At 42.1% G+C, this 17,121-nt stretch overlaps 1 protein-coding gene across 2 annotated transcripts; it reads left to right on the top strand.

Moving 5' to 3' along the window:
* The first annotated feature begins 1,574 nt into the window (after nt 1-1,574).
* Nucleotides 1,575-15,696, top strand: HNRNPU (heterogeneous nuclear ribonucleoprotein U). 2 transcript variants are annotated; one of them, XM_024930994.4, is made up of 14 exons: nt 1,575-5,426; nt 6,301-6,412; nt 6,497-6,570; nt 8,567-8,706; nt 9,663-9,762; nt 10,196-10,308; nt 10,763-11,026; nt 11,323-11,442; nt 12,180-12,308; nt 12,411-12,579; nt 12,878-13,132; nt 13,478-13,662; nt 14,040-14,111; nt 14,579-15,696. In XM_024930994.4, the coding sequence occupies exons 1-14, from the start codon at nt 4,736-4,738 to the stop codon at nt 14,630-14,632; spliced, it is 2,478 nt and encodes an 825-aa protein (XP_024786762.1). In that variant the 5' UTR covers nt 1,575-4,735; the 3' UTR covers nt 14,633-15,696. The 2 variants fall into 2 exon arrangements, with proteins under 2 accessions (XP_024786762.1, XP_003808035.1); XM_003807987.6 differs by having other exon boundaries at nt 1,575-5,369.
* The last annotated feature ends 1,425 nt before the right edge of the window (nt 15,697-17,121 follow it).

Below are 17,121 nucleotides of genomic sequence, written 5' to 3' on the forward strand. Positions count from 1 at the left end.
GAAAGCAAAAGCCAAAGTCCGTTACAAAACCACCCACGAGGCTGCTGGTGATCTGTGTTTTCCTCTCTCCCCTCTCTCCTCTCCTACCCACTCCCATCATTCCCCGCAGGCCTGAATTCTTTTGTCTTCCTCCCCCAACCTCCCCAGCTTTATGGAGGTATAACTGGTATACAATAACTGCATATAGGCCGGGCTCGGTGGCTCACGCCTGTAATCCTAGCACTTTGGGAGGCCGAGATGGGTGGATTGCCTGAGCTCAGTAGTTCACGACCAGCCTGGGCAACATGGTGAAACCCTGTCTCTACAAAAATACAAAAAAAAAAAAAAAAATCAGCCGAGGGTGGTGGTGAACGCCTGTGATCCCAGCTACGAGGGAGGCTGAGGCACAAGAATTGCTTGAACCCGGGAGGCGGGGGTTGTAGTGAGCTGAGACGGTTCCACTGCACTCCAGCCTGGGCAACAAAGTGAAACTTTGTCTCAAAAAAAAAGAAAACCCTGTATATAACTAATAAATCTATACATATTTGGTGAGTTCGGACAGACATACACACTCATGCTACCATCACCACATTCAGGAAAATGAACATATCCATTACCTCCAACAGTTTCCTTGTGTACCTTTGTCCTTTTTTTTCTTTTTCATTTTCCCTTTTGTTTTTGGAGGCCGAGTTTTGCTCTTGTTGCCCAGGCTGGAGTGCAATGGCGCAATCTCGGCTCACCGCAACCTCTGCCTCCAAGGTTCAAGCGATTCTCCCGCCTGAGCCCCTCTAGTAGCTGGGATTACAGGCGCCTGCCACCGAACCCGGCTAATCTTGTATTTTCAGTAGAGACCATGTTGGTCAGGCTGGTCTCAAACTCCCGACCTCAGGTGATCCGCCCGCCTTGGCCTCCCAAGGTGCTGGGATTACAGGCTTGAGCCACACTGCGCCCGGCTCTTTTTCTTTTCTTTTTTTTTTTGTTAGATGGAGTCTCGCTCTGTCGCCCGGGCTGGAGTGCAGTGGCGCGATCTCAGCTCACTGCAAGCTCCGCCTCCAGGGTTCATGCCATTCTCCTGCCTCAGCCTCCCGAGTAGCTGGTATTACAGGCGCACGCTGCCACGCCCAGCTAATTTTTTGTGTTTTTAGTAGAGACGGGGTTTCACCGTGTTAACCAAGATGGTCTTGATCTCCTGACCTCATGATCCGCCCGCCTCGGCCTCCCAAAGTGCTGGGATTACAGGCGTGAGCCACCACGCCTGGCCTTTTTTTTTTTTTTTTTTTGAGACGAAGTTTTGCTTTGTCCCCCAGGCTGGAGTTCAGTGGCTCAGTCTCAGCTCACTGCAACCTCCGCCTCCCAGGTTCAAGTGATTCTCCTGCCTCAGGCTCCTGAGTAGCTGGGATTACAGGCATGCACCACCACGCCTGGCTATTTTTTGTGTTTTTAGTAGAGATGGGGTTTCAACATGTTGGCCAGGCTGGTCTCGAACTCCTGACCTCAGGTGATCTGCCCACCTCAGCCTCCCAAAGTGCTGGGATTACAGGTGTGAGCCACCACTCCCGATCTTGTTTTTTTTTTTTTTTTGTTTTTTTTGGGGGGGGCGGGGGGGGGGAAATAAGAATATTTAACATAAGATCTTAACAGGTTTTTTCTTTCTTTCTTTCTTTCTTTTTTTTTTTGAGACAGGGTCTCCCTCTGTTGTCCAGGTTAGAGTGCAGTGGTACAATCACGGCTCACTGCAGCCTTGACTGCCGGGGTCAAGTGATCCTGCTACCTCAGCCCCTTGAGTAGCTCAGACTACAGGCGTACCACCACAGCCACCTAATTTTAATTTTTTATGGAGATGGAGTCTCACTGTGTTGCTCAGGCTGGTTTCGAACTCCTGGCCTCAAGCCATCTTCCCATCTCAGCCTCTCGAAGTGCTGGGATTACAGACATGAGCCGCTGGGCCTGGCCAGCAAATTTTTAAGTGCAGGATGCTTTGTTAACTGTAGATCTCTGGAACTGCCTCATCTTTATGACTATAAAATGTTTTTGAGAAGGTATTGAAAAAATATTTGCTGAATAAATTGTGTGACAAAGTATAGCATTTCCTTTGCTTAAACCTCAAAAATGTAAGCTAGATATGCAGAGCACCAAAACTTTGTAGTTACCTCTCACAGATCAATTATTCATAGGTCATTCTTGAATCATTTTTTGTTATTGAGAATTAACTTGTCTCCTCCGGCACGCGGTATTCTTGGTAGCCTCTAGGATTTCACACAGGGGAAATTTAAATTGCCTTAGAGGTCCTTCAGAGATTTACAGGAAGTGACTTGCACTTTAACAGGTCTCTGTAGAGCAGGACTATCATGATAGCATTAAAAATATAAGAAGCAAAAATGATCAATAAGATGTCACCATTTGTACTTTGAAGTGGTAGCATAAGACTATGGAATGGCATATTTCCTCTGTTTGTGAAAAGGATAGTATGATGATGGTTCTTTGAGCAGAAATTGTTTTTCTTTCAAATGCTAAGGCAGCACAATGTAATAGAAAGCCCATTGGTGTGGGGGGTGAGGGTCCCAGCTTCCTGGGCAGTAAAATGAACAGGACTGCAGATCGATCTCCAGGCCCCATCCAGCTCTCAAGTTCTCCAAAACTTTTGGAGATAAAGCCATAGAACTTTCTTGTGAGCATCAAAAGTTGTATTTCATGTTTATTATTGCAACTGACTTAATGTTCCAAGAGTGACTGTTACAGATCTACTATATGTAGATATACAAACTTTGTTTTCATAGTTTAGTGTTTTCCAGTAAATGAAATTTGTTTTCATATAACTAATATTTAAAGGTGTAAATAATATCTAGGACACATAAATTTAAGGAACCATCATAATTGTATTTAACTCTGATTCATTAAGGGATTATCTAGTTTGTGAACATGTAAACCCCCTGTAGCTCTCTTCCCATTTCTGAACGAAGACAAAATTTCAAATTCCAGTTTGTGGCTTATTCATACCTTCAAAATTATAACCAAAGGCTAAAATGAGTTTCTGGTACTGTTTGGAAGTTTCTATTTTGGGGGCTATCCTCACCACTGAACTTGAACTGGGGATTATCAGTAGTACTGTACATAGTCCATTAATTTCAAGTCAAATCATTTCACAAGTGTTAATATTTCACGTATACATGACTGCAAGGTATGGTAGAATGCTTCATAAAAGCTACTGAAAATAAACTTCAAAAATAAAATGTATCAATTAGTTAAATCATATTAGCCTATGGGAGAAATTTCAATGTGTTTACTTCCAAATTTCAAATTAATAATGGGGCAATATTATTGTGCCACCTAGAGCACCAAACAGTGGGTATAAACCATCTCCTTAGTCAGATGGAACACTGGCTGGACACTGCAGATTATCTAGGGTTTAAGATGTTAACCTCTATCACGAATCTAAATTCTGACTTCCCTATCTAAAACTTGGAGAACATCACATCTTTTATTTAAAGAGAAAAAGTAAACTTCTAACATATAAAATAACGGATTTCTTTTCAAGAGCGATAGTCCATTTTTCTTTTTACAAAATCACAGCCCTTGATTTTTCATAAACTTTAAGTTTCAGAATAATTTGGTCAAGAGTATTTCTACAGGAATAGGAAGAGAATCAAGTGGGCCTATAATCAAAGACCTAGCTGGGTCTCACCCTCACGGTTAGCTACTGGGACTTCGTAGCTGATGACCAGGTCCTAAAGTGGACAGAACAAGTGTTACTGGAGGTCCGTCTTCGTGGTAGGTACAGAAAACTTGGAAATGCAATTCTGAGGTTTATTCAGGGCTACTAAGAGCATGAGAACAGCTGCCCTGCAAAGGCAGGTAAACTAAGGTTTGCAGTACGGAGTAGTAAGCAAAGCCTCTACTTCCCAGGCCCCGCACCCGGGGTGTGGAACAGACAAAAGAACGGTTCTGCCCTTGCCCTTCTCGAACTTAAAATCCAATTCGCAAGGCAGGACTCACACAAATTAAACCAAATACAGTATTATGAGGAAAAGAGCCGCTGCGTGTTAACAGTTGCCAATGTATGCTATACCAGTCAAAAGTGAGATACGATTTGAAGGAGTTTTAAACGAAGAGCTGGAGAAACACATAAGAAGGCAGATCTAAGATGGAAGAAAAGGCGGATTCGGGTTGAAACGCCAAGTTGAGGACTGAAGAAAGCATTTGGATAAAGCAGCCTCCAAGCTGGGAAGGAGAAAAGCCAAACGAGTATAGCCACCAAAGACCCAGAAAGGCCAATATATCATGCAGTGAGTCGGTTGAACTGAAAGGCGGTTTCCTTTTCCTCCATTTGCTCAGTCCCAACTGGAAGCGCACTGCGCGGCCTCCACCGCGCTCTCCGCCCGGGTTCGGCGTGGGGGCGGGGAGGTAAGTACGGTAATGGGCGGGGCCGAGCGCGGGCGCGCTCCGGCTTTCCTCCTGCGCAGCGCTCCCGTCAGCGCAGGGGGCGGGGCGCCTATATTACGTGAGCGGCGCCGCTCCTGCGAGAGGACGTTGCGTGCTCGCTCGCGCCAGGCGAGTCTCCGCGTCTCCCTCGCGAACTCGGTGAAAGGAATTGGCGCCGTTCGACAGCAGGCGGATCCGCTCTGCAGCACGAACCCATCTCCAGCCGCAGCCGCAGCCGCCGCCCGGGCCGAGGAGCAGCCGCAGCAGCCGCCACCAGTGGCCGAGTGAGCGGAGCCGAGTTTGAGGCAGCGCCTAGCGGTGAATCGGGGCCCTCACCATGAGTTCCTCGCCTGTTAATGTAAAAAAGCTGAAGGTGTCGGAGCTGAAAGAGGAGCTCAAGAAGCGACGCCTTTCTGACAAGGGTCTCAAGGCCGAGCTCATGGAGCGACTCCAGGCTGCGCTGGACGACGAGGAGGCCGGGGGCCGCCCCGCCATGGAGCCCGGGAACGGCAGCCTAGACCTGGGCGGGGATTCCGCTGGGCGCTCGGGAGCAGGCCTCGAGCAGGAGGCCGCGGCCGGCGGCGATGAAGAGGAGGAGGAAGAGGAAGAGGAGGAGGAAGGAATCTCCGCTCTGGACGGCGACCAGATGGAGCTAGGAGAGGAGAACGGGGCCGCGGGGGCGGCCGACTCGGGCCCGATGGAGGAGGAGGAGGCCGCCTCGGAAGACGAGAACGGCGACGATCAGGGTTTCCAGGAAGGGGAAGATGAGCTCGGGGACGAAGAGGAAGGCGCGGGCGACGAGAACGGGCACGGGGAGCAGCAGCCTCAACCGCCGGCGACGCAGCAGCAACAGCCCCAACAGCAGCGCGGGGCCGCCAAGGAGGCCGCGGGGAAGAGCAGCGGCCCCACCTCGCTGTTCGCGGTGACGGTGGCGCCGCCCGGGGCGAGGCAGGGCCAGCAGCAGGCGGGAGGTAAGAAGAAGGCGGAAGGCGGCGGAGGCGGCGGTCGCCCCGGGGCTCCGGCGGCGGGTGAGTGCTGCGTTGTACGTTGCGCGCGGCGGGAGGCCCGCGCGGGGTGGGGACCGTGCCCCAGGCCTGCCGGAGCCCCGCAGGGGGAGGGAGCCCCGGGCGGGAGGGCGCCGCGGTGAGGGTGGGGGAGGGGGCGCGGGGAATCCCAGATTAGCCGAGAGGCCTCGGGCTCGGGGCGTGTGTGTGCGCGCGCGCGCGTGTGTGTGTGTGTGTCGGCGGTGGCAGCGCCTCCATTATGTGGCTCGAGAGCCGGGGGGAGCTGCAGCTGCCGCTGTAGGGGGAGGAGCCGCGGGCGGGCGGCGGGAGGGAGCCCGGTCGGCCCGCGGTGGCGCCGTCGCGCTGCGTGCGCGCGGTGCGGGCACATGTCTCGGGGGGAGGGGAGAGGCCCCAGGTCCCGGGGCGGGCGCGCTTTGGCGGCTCCTCGCCGCTGTATTGTGCAAGGAGCGCAGGGGCTCGGCGTGACGTCACTTCCGGCGGGAGGAGCCGGGCGGGGCGGGGGGCGGAAGATCAGTACAATGCGGCCGCGGGGAGCGCGGGCCCGCGGGGGAGGGGAGCGCCGCCGCGCCGGGCTCGGCCCCTCCCCCTCCCCGCGCCCTCTTCGGGATACACGTGGGCTTCGGGCCTGGGCCGCGCAGTTTTTCTTTGGCTTTCTCGAATCATCGAGGAGACTGGCAAAATTAGTAACGTCTTTAGACTGCGTCACTAGCGCCAATCGAATTCGTAGTTGATTGTTCTTTGAATTCACATTTGAGTCCTCGGTTAAAACCTCAGTTAAAAAGCAGGATAAAGTCGAGCTGCTTTGGTTCTCGGAACGGAAAAGCGTTTTTTTTTTGTTTAGAGGCTTGGCCTTTTATGGGGCTCGTGTGTGTTTCAGGGGACGGCAAAACAGAACAGAAAGGCGGAGATAAAAAGAGGGGTGTTAAAAGACCACGAGAAGATCATGGCCGTGGATATTTTGAGTACATTGAAGAGAACAAGTATAGCAGGTATAGGATGCTCACCTTGTTTTACTCATCCCTTACTCGTTCGTTGATCGGAAAGCTGTATCAGGAGACAATTCTGTCTTTCAGAGCCAAATCTCCTCAGCCACCTGTTGAAGAAGAAGATGAACACTTCGATGACACAGTGGTTTGTCTTGACACTTGTAAGTGAAGCTGTTTCTCCCCAATTATGAAATGCGGTGATGGTGGTTTTTTTTTTTTTTTTGGTTCCAGAATGTTAGAAAACTTAATGCTTAAGTGCAGCAAAACTTGGGTTAGTTTTTTTAAAAGCAGGAAGATAATGGTTTACATTCAGAACCTAGTAGTTTAATATTTAGCACGTCATCAGTTGTATTAAGTGGATTATTTTACAGGCTCTAGGAGTTTCGTATTTTTATGACTTGAAAGTTCTCATTCTTAGGAAATGTAAAATTAATGCCAGTTTTTGACTAGCTAACGGAAACTTGTAACACTACCTATAATTTAGCCTTACAGGCTTCTACAATAAAGTAATTCATTTTTTTGTGGAATTATATTAAGTGAGCTATTTGGGCTAGTTAAATATTTACTAATGACTTCTCCCATTAGCACACAAGTATATTCCCTATTTTAAAAGATTGTAATATTACTTTTTCAATAACTGCTCTTTTGTTCTCAATTCCAGTTCAGTAGCTGCTGCTTTAAACATAAGTTGATTTCTTCCAAAGACCTGAGGCAGCAGCAGTGGGCTATCACTGGGCCACTAGCTTTCTTCAGCAGCGAATGGTATCAATGGCAGTGCAGCACTGTAAATACTGCTACTTTACCCAGTTGGGTTGCAATTGAGTGAGAAAGTATTGCAAACCTCTAAGTGGGCTTTGACTGTCAGACTTGTATTTTTTTTTGTTGTTGTTACAAAAAAACGTAGTTGGTTTAGTGATGAGAATGTACAACTCTGGGTGTGATAAATAGACCAAAGGATAAAAATAACTGTTTCAAAAGTATCAGCTATGGTGTCAGCCTGCTGTGTTAGATGGAAGGCATTGGAGCTTAGCTTCTCATGTTTTCTTGTACAAATTGGCTTTATTCAGTTTTGTAAGAGTGTCAATGTAAAAGTCTTTCTTACTGGAATATCCTTTACAGAAGGTTGAGATAGTCATCTGAGCCTTTTTAAAAGAAAAAACTGCAGGTGAAAAAGGAGTTAGTTGATTTGAAAGTTTTAGTGAAATTCTGGGTTGTATAAATAAGAAGTTGCTAGGAATTGGCAAGGTAGTGAAGTGGTGACTCACACAGGTAATGTAATTGTTAGATTTTTTAGCAAATCAGGAATATGTCAATATATAAGTACAATGTTGAATTCAAACAATCTGTTGAATTAAATTCTGTTAATTAGAATAATTCTAATTTAAGAAAAATTCCAAACTGTAGATTTATTTTTCTCTGATCAGTAAAAAGAAAATGAGTTCCAGCTTGACTTTAGCTGTTCAAGTGAGAAGTCTGAGGAAGTGCATGTTAATGAGCCAGTGACCCATAGGTAGCTGGGTTAAAGACACTTTGGATTTGGATAATCCGGGAAGCAATTAATCCCTAATTGTTGAACAGGCAGTCCTGGGTAAAGAGGACCTAAAATGCTGCACTATTAACAGCATTAGACGGCCAGGTTTGTACTTCATAGATTTAGGCTGTCTTCTTCACAAGTTTTAGAAAAAGAATTTAGGAGCTAGAGCCCTGGTGCAGGATCAACAGCAGCTCATACTCCTATTTTAAAATAATTTGATCGTGGCCTCCCTTCAGTTTTAATGTGGCACTGGTAAATCTACCTGGTTCTGGCATGCTTCACTTTGATTTCCTGCTATCCTCTACTGCTTGCCTCTAAATCAAGGTAAAGAGCAGAGCAGGTATGTATTAATGTCACATTGTCTTGATTATTTTAAATACTTAAAATATACATGTTAAACCTTGGTATTAGTTTCACAGGCAGTTTACTTTTCAGTACATAATTTAACAGGAGTGACTTGGTGGGAGTGGGGCTTTAAACTGAAAATTGGAACAACAGCATGATGTGGAGAAAAGTTGTGCAGCATTAAGTACATGCAAAAATTAAGTAACCAAGTTTTGTCTATATAGCAGATATGTTTACATTGGATGTCAAAAGTAACACAGTATTTGATATAATTACAGATAATTGTGATCTACATTTTAAAATATCAAGAGATCGTCTCAGTGCTTCTTCCCTTACAATGGAGAGTTTTGCTTTTCTTTGGGCTGGAGGAAGAGCATCCTATGGTGTGTCAAAAGGCAAAGTGTGTTTTGAGATGAAGGTAAATGCAATTTTATGATTTGTTTGTTTGTTTGTGGAGACAGTCTCACTCTGTTCCCTAGGCTGGATTGCCGTGGTGCAACCTAGGCTCACTGCAACCTCCGCGTCCTGGGTTCAAGCGATTCTCCTTGCTTCAGTCTCTCAAGTAGCTCAGACTAGAGGCACACACTACCACACCTGGCTAATTTTTGTATTTTTAATAGAGATGGGGTTTCACCATGTAGGCCAGGCTGGTCGCCAACTCCTGACCTCAGGTGATACACTGTCTCGGCGTCCCAAAGTGCTGGGATTACAGGCATGAGCCACCGTGCCCAGCCTTTTTTTTCTTTTTAAAATAGTGACAAGGTCTCACCATGTTTCCCAGGCTGGTCTTGAACTCCTAAGCTCAAGTGATCTGCCCGCCTGAGCCTCTCAAAATGCTGGAATTACAGGTGCTTCATACTGCTAAGTTATCAAAGGTACTTATTTTTGAAGCTTCCTGTAAATTAAAAGAGGAGCTTGGAACCTTCATTTTGTTGTGACAGTTAATCACGGTTGTTATGTTAGAACTTGCCATGCAGAGCTAGGCGATTTTTTATTTAGGGTACTTCATTTTTATCAAGCATTTGAAAGGGCCACCAAAGAGTTAAAAATAAAATTTGGTTAGATTACTGCTTTTGTTGGTGAGAAAAACATTAATTGTATCCTTTAATTGGCTTTAAGTTAAAGACTGACAACATGAACTTTAAAAATATTAAGTATTCTTTTAAATATGGGTCAAAAAAGTATTTAACTTTAAATTTCAAGTTATAAGCACATCAGTTTAAAGTTCTTACAAATATTGGGGGTGGGCTAGAGTGTGCCTTCTTTGTATTTATAGCTAGAGGAAGATTAGCCCGTGGCGCAATGAAATATGCGAGAGTTAAGGGGTTACCTCCTTGGTGTATTATTTTAATTATTTAATGATTTGACTTTCAGGTTACAGAGAAGATCCCAGTAAGGCATTTATATACAAAAGATATTGACATACATGAAGTTCGTATTGGCTGGTCACTAACTACAAGTGGAATGTTACTTGGTAAAGCTTCTTTTTGACTGATGTGGGCTCATGAATGTTCAGGAGGGTCTGATTTCAGTGTTTTTTAACTAGAGGGCATTCTAAGCCTTTTGTCTGTTTTTATCTATTCTGTTAATACTTCAGACAGGTTATATTAGCACATAGTAGGCACAGGCTACATTTTAGTTTTTGTTCCTTTATTAGAAGTTTATGACCAGTGGTTGAAATAAAATCTTACCCATGATATGCAAATCGTCAACTAATTTGGTCTCTGCGTATATATCCCTCCTAACTTCCATCAATTCTGGTACAGAGATAGAAAAGTAATAGTGTCAGTGACAGGTGATTAGGTTATATGCTTATTTCTCTTGTAGCCTACATCTTAAGTAGTAAAATAGATGAGTCTTTGGACTATTTTAAACATCTACTTCATGAAGATTAATTATTTTCTTAGGTGAAGAAGAATTTTCTTATGGGTATTCTCTAAAAGGAATAAAAACATGCAACTGTGAGACTGAAGATTATGGAGAAAAGTTTGATGAAAATGATGTGATTACATGTTTTGCTGTAAGTTAAAGCTAACTTTCTATGTATAAATGGCAAAGTTAGTAGCTATATCTAGGAACTTTAAAGAAGCTTTACTGAGGTCAGTTTTCAATATGAGCAACAAAATACACCAGTCCCTGGATTAGTGTAAAGACTTCATTCAGCAGTTGAATTGGGAAAACACAGGACATTTTTGAGGAACTCACTAATTCATTTTGACTGAAAACAGTGAACATGAAATTGACCTAGAAAATTTAGTCTAGCTTCTAGATCAGTATTGTTTCTGGTTCTGGAGATACGTGCTTCATGGTTTACAACCATCAGATTTCTTAACTGTGTAGCCCTTAAAGGCCACCTAATAGTTCTTTAACCTGTAGCTTCCACAGGATAAGCTTTGCTCCTAATTTTAATTCTTAGTTTTTTAGAAAGTTTAAGGAAGCAGATTTTAACTGTTGAATTTTTTTCTGTGTAACAGAACTTTGAAAGTGATGAAGTAGAACTCTCGTATGCTAAGAATGGACAAGATCTTGGCGTTGCCTTCAAAATCAGTAAGGAAGTTCTTGCTGGACGGCCACTGTTCCCGCATGTTCTCTGCCACAACTGTGCAGTTGAATTTAATTTTGGTCAGAAGGAAAAGCCATATTTTCCAATACCTGAAGAGTATACTTTCATCCAGAACGTCCCCTTAGAGGATCGAGTTAGAGGACCAAAGGGGCCTGAAGAGAAGAAAGATTGTGAAGTAAGGGATTTTTTTTTTTAAACTGTGGCATTTGAATATTGCTTGCCTGGCACAAAATGACATTTAGAAGAACTAGATGATTAGTCTGTTTCATTTACTTTGTGCTGTGCATATTGCTCTTAAGTAACTGTTTCCCCCTTATGTTGACTGTTAATCTTTCCATAAACAAGTTTTTGTCCCTTAGTGTAAGGGCTATGAAAACTTAGATATTTAAATTGGCCTTAAAAAACAATATTTAAAGAATTATTAGGTGGTGTCTACTGACAGTGAAATGACATTTCTTTTCTTTTCACTAGGTTGTGATGATGATTGGCTTGCCAGGAGCTGGAAAAACTACCTGGGTTACTAAACATGCAGCAGAAAATCCAGGGAAATATAACATTCTTGGCACAAATACTATTATGGATAAGATGATGGTAAGTAAAATGTTTAGGGCCTGATCTCAGTGTTTAAAATAGACTGGGAGAGGCTGGGCATGGTGGTTCACGCCTGTAATCTCAGCACTTTGGGAGGCTGAGGTGGATGGATCACCTGAGGTCAGGAGTTTGAGACCCACCTGGCCAACATGGCGAAGCCCCGTTCCTACTAAAAATTTAAAAATTAGCTGGGTGTGGTAGTGGGTTCCTGTAGTCCCAGCTGCTCGGGAGGTTGAGGCAGGGACAATTACTTGAACCTGGGAGGCAGAGGTTGCAGTGAGTTGAGATCGTGCCATTGTACTCCAGTCTGGGCGACAGAGCAACACTCCGTCTCAGAAAAAGAAAAGAAAAGAAAAGAAAAATTATAGACCGGGAGGTATTCTAGGTAAACTTTTTGCCTTTGTCTCTATCCATTTTGTTAATATCTTAAAGAGATGGGAGGAAAGGCAAGATTAAGTTGGTTCTTTCAACTCTGAGGGTAAACTGCCTTCCAGTGGCTAGGCTTCTGTTTTTTTCCGTAGTGTTTTTGAGCTCTTAACATCTAGCAGCTAAAAAGAATTAAGTGTAAGGTCTTGTTACATAGTTTAAGTGACCTGTTTTTGTAGCAGTAATGGACAAAGGTAATACTTAAATTATAAAATGTTGCCTGCTTTACATATAGATATGAGTTGAATTTTAAAAAGCATAACTTATTAAAATTCACAAGTTCAAGGGGAAATTTTAACTTTTGAATATAGGTGGCAGGTTTTAAGAAGCAAATGGCAGATACTGGAAAACTGAACACACTGTTGCAGAGAGCCCCCCAGTGTCTTGGGAAATTTATTGAGATTGCTGCCCGAAAGAAGCGAAATTTTATTCTGGATCAGGTACGCTGTAGCTTTGAAATTGAAAAATATTAACTGATAATTTAGATAGATTGGTGTAGAATTAATGTTTGGGGTTGTAAACATAAATTTCTTTTTTTAAAGACAAATGTGTCTGCTGCTGCCCAGAGGAGAAAAATGTGCCTGTTTGCAGGCTTCCAGCGAAAAGCTGTTGTAGTTTGCCCAAAAGATGAAGACTATAAGCAAAGAACACAGAAGAAAGCAGAAGTAGAGGGGAAAGACCTACCAGAACATGCGGTCCTCAAAATGAAAGGCATGGAATTTTAATTCTGTTACTGTGTGAAATCTTTTTTTTAAAAGAATGTTTTTCCTACATATTCTGCTTGTGTAACTATGTTAAATCTATTAGGACTTAAGCCTCCTGAAAGTTAACATTTTTTCCAGCAATACTGCTTCAGGAATTAAAATTGCAGTTGTTACATATGCATATATGTTTGGTCTGTTTTTATTTTTAGGAAAATATGTTACTAAACCTCAAGAATTGTCAGCTTTAGGATTGTGAGGATTCGTGGTGGGTTTCTAAGTTACTAATATGACTTTGTTTCCTGCAGGAAACTTTACCCTCCCAGAGGTAGCTGAGTGCTTTGATGAAATAACCTATGTTGAACTTCAGAAGGAAGAAGCCCAAAAACTCTTGGAGCAATATAAGGAAGAAAGCAAAAAGGCTCTTCCACCAGAAAAGAAACAGAACACTGGCTCAAAGAAAAGCAATAAAAATAAGAGTGGCAAGAACCAGTTTAACAGAGGTGGTGGCCATAGAGGACGTGGAGGATTCAATATGCGTGGTGGAAATTTCAGAGGAGGAGGCAAGTTAATTTTGAGTGTTCTGTATTTAGTTCAGGATCGAAACAAGTGATAATTTTATAGTTTGGATGTAGCTGAAGTTTCTTCCTCATTAATGGTATACAATTTTATAGTTTGGATGTAGCTGAAGTTTCTTCCTCATTAATGGTATACTGTCACAGTAACTAAAGTATTCATGTGATTTGATGTTAAATACACCTAGGTTATGTTAATGGTTAGAATTAAACATTTCTTTTGTCTTTAAACAATTATTTTTGGAGAAAAAGGAACAATCTAGAGGAATCCTAAGTCTTCTGTATAAGTAGGGTACAATATACAATGAAACTAAAACAGCTCTTGTTTTTTAGCCCCTGGGAATCGTGGCGGATATAATAGGAGGGGCAACATGCCACAGAGAGGTGGTGGCGGTGGAGGAAGTGGTGGAATCGGCTATCCATACCCTCGTGCCCCTGTTTTTCCTGGCCGTGGTAGTTACTCAAACAGAGGGAACTACAACAGAGGTGGAATGCCCAACAGAGGGAACTACAACCAGGTAATGATTCAAGATCCCTGGAAACATGATTGATAACTGTAGCTTAGTCTGGAAAGGTGTGAGCTTTATGTTGGGGTGTCTTAGTAATCCGTAAGGAACGTGATAGGCATTGACATAAGGAAAATTGAACCTAGTAATGGTGAAATAAGTCTACTTACTTTTGAGTTTTTTCAGGTGTACTAAACAAGTCAGATGCATTTCTCATAATGAATAAAAAATTAAAACATTAAGAAACCAGCAGAGGGTATCCAGAATTTGTGTATTGTCCCCTAAGATTAGGGGCTAGCAACCTGTCCATTTCTGCTCCTCTCTCCCACCCCCACAAACCTAACAAGCAATTGGGCTCAGAGCTCTTAGAGAGTATTTCCTTTTTGTAGAACTTCAGAGGACGAGGAAACAATCGTGGCTACAAAAATCAATCTCAGGGCTACAACCAGTGGCAGCAGGGTGTAAGTAATTTCTTATGTGCTTTATGTACATTAATTGTATTTTGAGTTCCTAAGATTTATCAGTCTTGAAAAAGATCTTGTCCAGGGATTGAAGTGTTTATAAGTGTTAATAGGGTAAAGTGTGAATCGTCTTGCAGTAGTAGCCATAATCTACCTTTTGAAGGCAAAATAGGTTGAAGATTTCTATAAGTTAAATTTTTTTAATAAAGTAATATTATTTAATATATACAGTTCTTTTACTGCTAGCTTTAATTGTGTAAACTAACAAAGTCATGATGTTTCATTTTGTAATGTGTATTGATAATTATGGGATATTAAAACTAAATGGTTTGGTAGAAATCAGAGGTATGACAGGTATAAATTTGTTTCCAGCAAATTACTCTGAATTAGATTCATTGTCATTTCCTAAAAACAGTTTGAGTGGCTTATTGATGTTTTTTCTTTAAAAACAAAATTTTCTCTTACAGCAATTCTGGGGTCAGAAGCCATGGAGTCAGCATTATCACCAAGGATATTATTGAATACCCAAATAAAACGAACTGATACATATTTCTCCAAAACCTTCACAAGAAGTCGACTGTTTTCTTTAGTAGGCTAACTTTTTAAACATTCCACAAGAGGAAGTGCCTGCGGGTTCCTTTTTTAGAAGCTTTGTGGGTTGATTTTTTTTCTTTTCTTTTTTGTACATTTTTAATTGCAGTTTAAAAGTGAATCGTAAGAGAACCTCAGCATTGTGCACGATAAGAGAATGTGTCAGTATTTCAGGGTTCTACATTTTATCTGTAAAATGTGACTTTTTTTTTTTTTTTTATCACAACAGAAGTAAAATGTTGCTTTGTACCTGGTGTCTTTTATTAAGAATTTACTCCCCCCATTTCTCACAGAGAATAACAGTCGGGAGTCATTGTCACAATATAATAGAAATGTTAGCAACCAGATTCATGTAAGGACTAAGTGGTCCTCATGAATTGCATTAAGACTCTGTACTGCTCATATTACACTCCATCCTCTCTGTAGTTTGCTGGGTAGTGGAGGGGTTAAGCTAAATCATAGTTTCTGACAATAACTGGGAAGGTTTTTTCTTAAAATAACAATGGAATTGGTATAATTGGGATTGAAAACTAAAACTTGGAACTAAGATAGAGAAGATGGAGTGTATGTAGAAGGGCTGTTAAAAATGTAAAACTTGGTTGCATTATTTGTGGAGGCTCAAACTTGTGAAGGTTAATACCATAATTTTTCCATTTGTTCTGCATTTTGATTCTGAAAAGAAAGCTGGCTTTGCCCATTTCTTATTAAAAAAACTTGTTGTAAATCCAGTTGTCTAATGGGATCTATATGAAGTTAGCCATGTCTGTATGCCCTTCTCCCACAAAATACTGTATAACTAGTGTGCTTGTAGTAGTTAACTCCACCATCTTTGTAAGCTAATGAAATTGTGAGTCACCCATTTATATCTTAATTTTTAATCATGTCAGTTCTTGAATGGGTATCTCCTTAGCCTGCTGATTTCTTTTTCTTTCTAAAGAAAGTGGGTGGAGAAATTAATTTAGACGTTTGTTTGCAATAAAAAGAATTCATTTTACTCTTGTTTTGGGATTCTCGCCATCAAGGTTCAAAATCCCTTTATATAACTCCCAAGAGGAGAAATTTATTAAGTGTGTGCTTTCTGGACAGCTTATTCTTTACTCTGCATAGAACATTTAGGTTTTAAAAACTTAAATGTATACTGACAATTGATACATAATTATGAAGTAAAGTTGAATTCTTCCCTTCCCCTCCCCCCCAGACAACTTTTAACATATTTAATGAGGGGAAAAGGTACTGGCTGGGAGAAGTTAACACTGAGTTTATCATCTTTACAGAATGCTAATGCTGTCCTCAACTGATTATTTTATATATATATATATGATACATGAAACTCTGGGAACAGATGCTTTTAGAAGCCATCATGCAAGCCAGTCATTGATGTCACTGCTACACAACACTGCTAACTTGACTGTAGCTATGTAATAACATTAGATCCCCTAATTGTAATTATATTGGGTTTGCACAGAACACTTTAATCTTCCCCTCACCAATGTGAAGTGAGGAATCAGGAGTCAAACTGTAGAACTAAAATTTGACTTCAGTCTAGCGTTTCCTTGGTGTTTTTAGGTTGCTTTGGTAAGTTTAGGTTTGCTATATTTCTGATTGCTTAGAATTTTGTTTTAGCCCTTTAAAATCAGATCATAAATATGAATTCATACTTCTAAGGAATTTTCTTGCTATAAGCTGGAGTTTAGGTGATGTATAGGTTCAGTTGAGACATTTTTGGAACAGGCAAATCCTTAGTTAACATAAGATATTTAACAGTTGAAGATAGTGTCATGGATTTTTATCTTTTTTAGCAAGTAATGCTAAGAACCACTGGCCTGAGCTACTACTCTTCAGTATACATTATTAGGATTGCATAGACTTACTAGAGGAACAGTTTCAGGTTTTGATGCTAATCAGTGTTGTGTCCTAAAGTTGTCCTTTGTGCCTTTAAAAAGTTTTGGATATACCCTCTAGTTTAAAATTGCTTATTAAGGAATTCATTTTGTAATTGCAGTGGGAAAGTAATGGTCAAGTAACACTAGGTAGACTATCATGCCTGTTTAGCCCAGAGAATTTGGGGGGAGAGAGAATAGATAAAAATGGCACCCAGAAAAATGTTAAAATGTTTAGTCAAGACTAGAATTAATACAACTGTCTACACTTGTATGGCAGAAATAACCTTATAAAGTGTTTAAGGAATTCAGAGAAGGGAATGTACCAAATAGCAAGCAACAGGGAGAAAATTAGGTAAGAAGTAAGATACGAACGAGAAACCTGATTTATTGCTCATCCTTCCCTTGCCTCCCTAATGGCAAGCAAAAATCTGAACAACTGAAAAGGATGTAGTTCTGGACAAATCCTGACTACCCAGAGGAAACTCACTGTGAGATTGCTGTTGATTTGAAGGGTGCTTTCACTAAGAGGTTATATT

Source organism: Pan paniscus, chromosome 1 (genome assembly GCF_029289425.2).
Source record: "Pan paniscus chromosome 1, NHGRI_mPanPan1-v2.0_pri, whole genome shotgun sequence".
Lineage (NCBI taxonomy): Eukaryota > Metazoa > Chordata > Mammalia > Primates > Hominidae > Pan > Pan paniscus.

Coding starts and splice junctions, on each gene's coding strand:
- HNRNPU (XM_024930994.4), top strand. CDS start 4,736: ATGAGTTCCTCGCCTGTTAATGTAAAAAAGCTGAAGGTGTCGGAGCTG. Junction 10,309..10,762: donor ATGTGATTACATGTTTTGCT/GTAAGTTAAAGC, acceptor TCTGTGTAACAG/AACTTTGAAAGTGATGAAGT. Junction 11,443..12,179: donor CTATTATGGATAAGATGATG/GTAAGTAAAATG, acceptor TTTTGAATATAG/GTGGCAGGTTTTAAGAAGCA.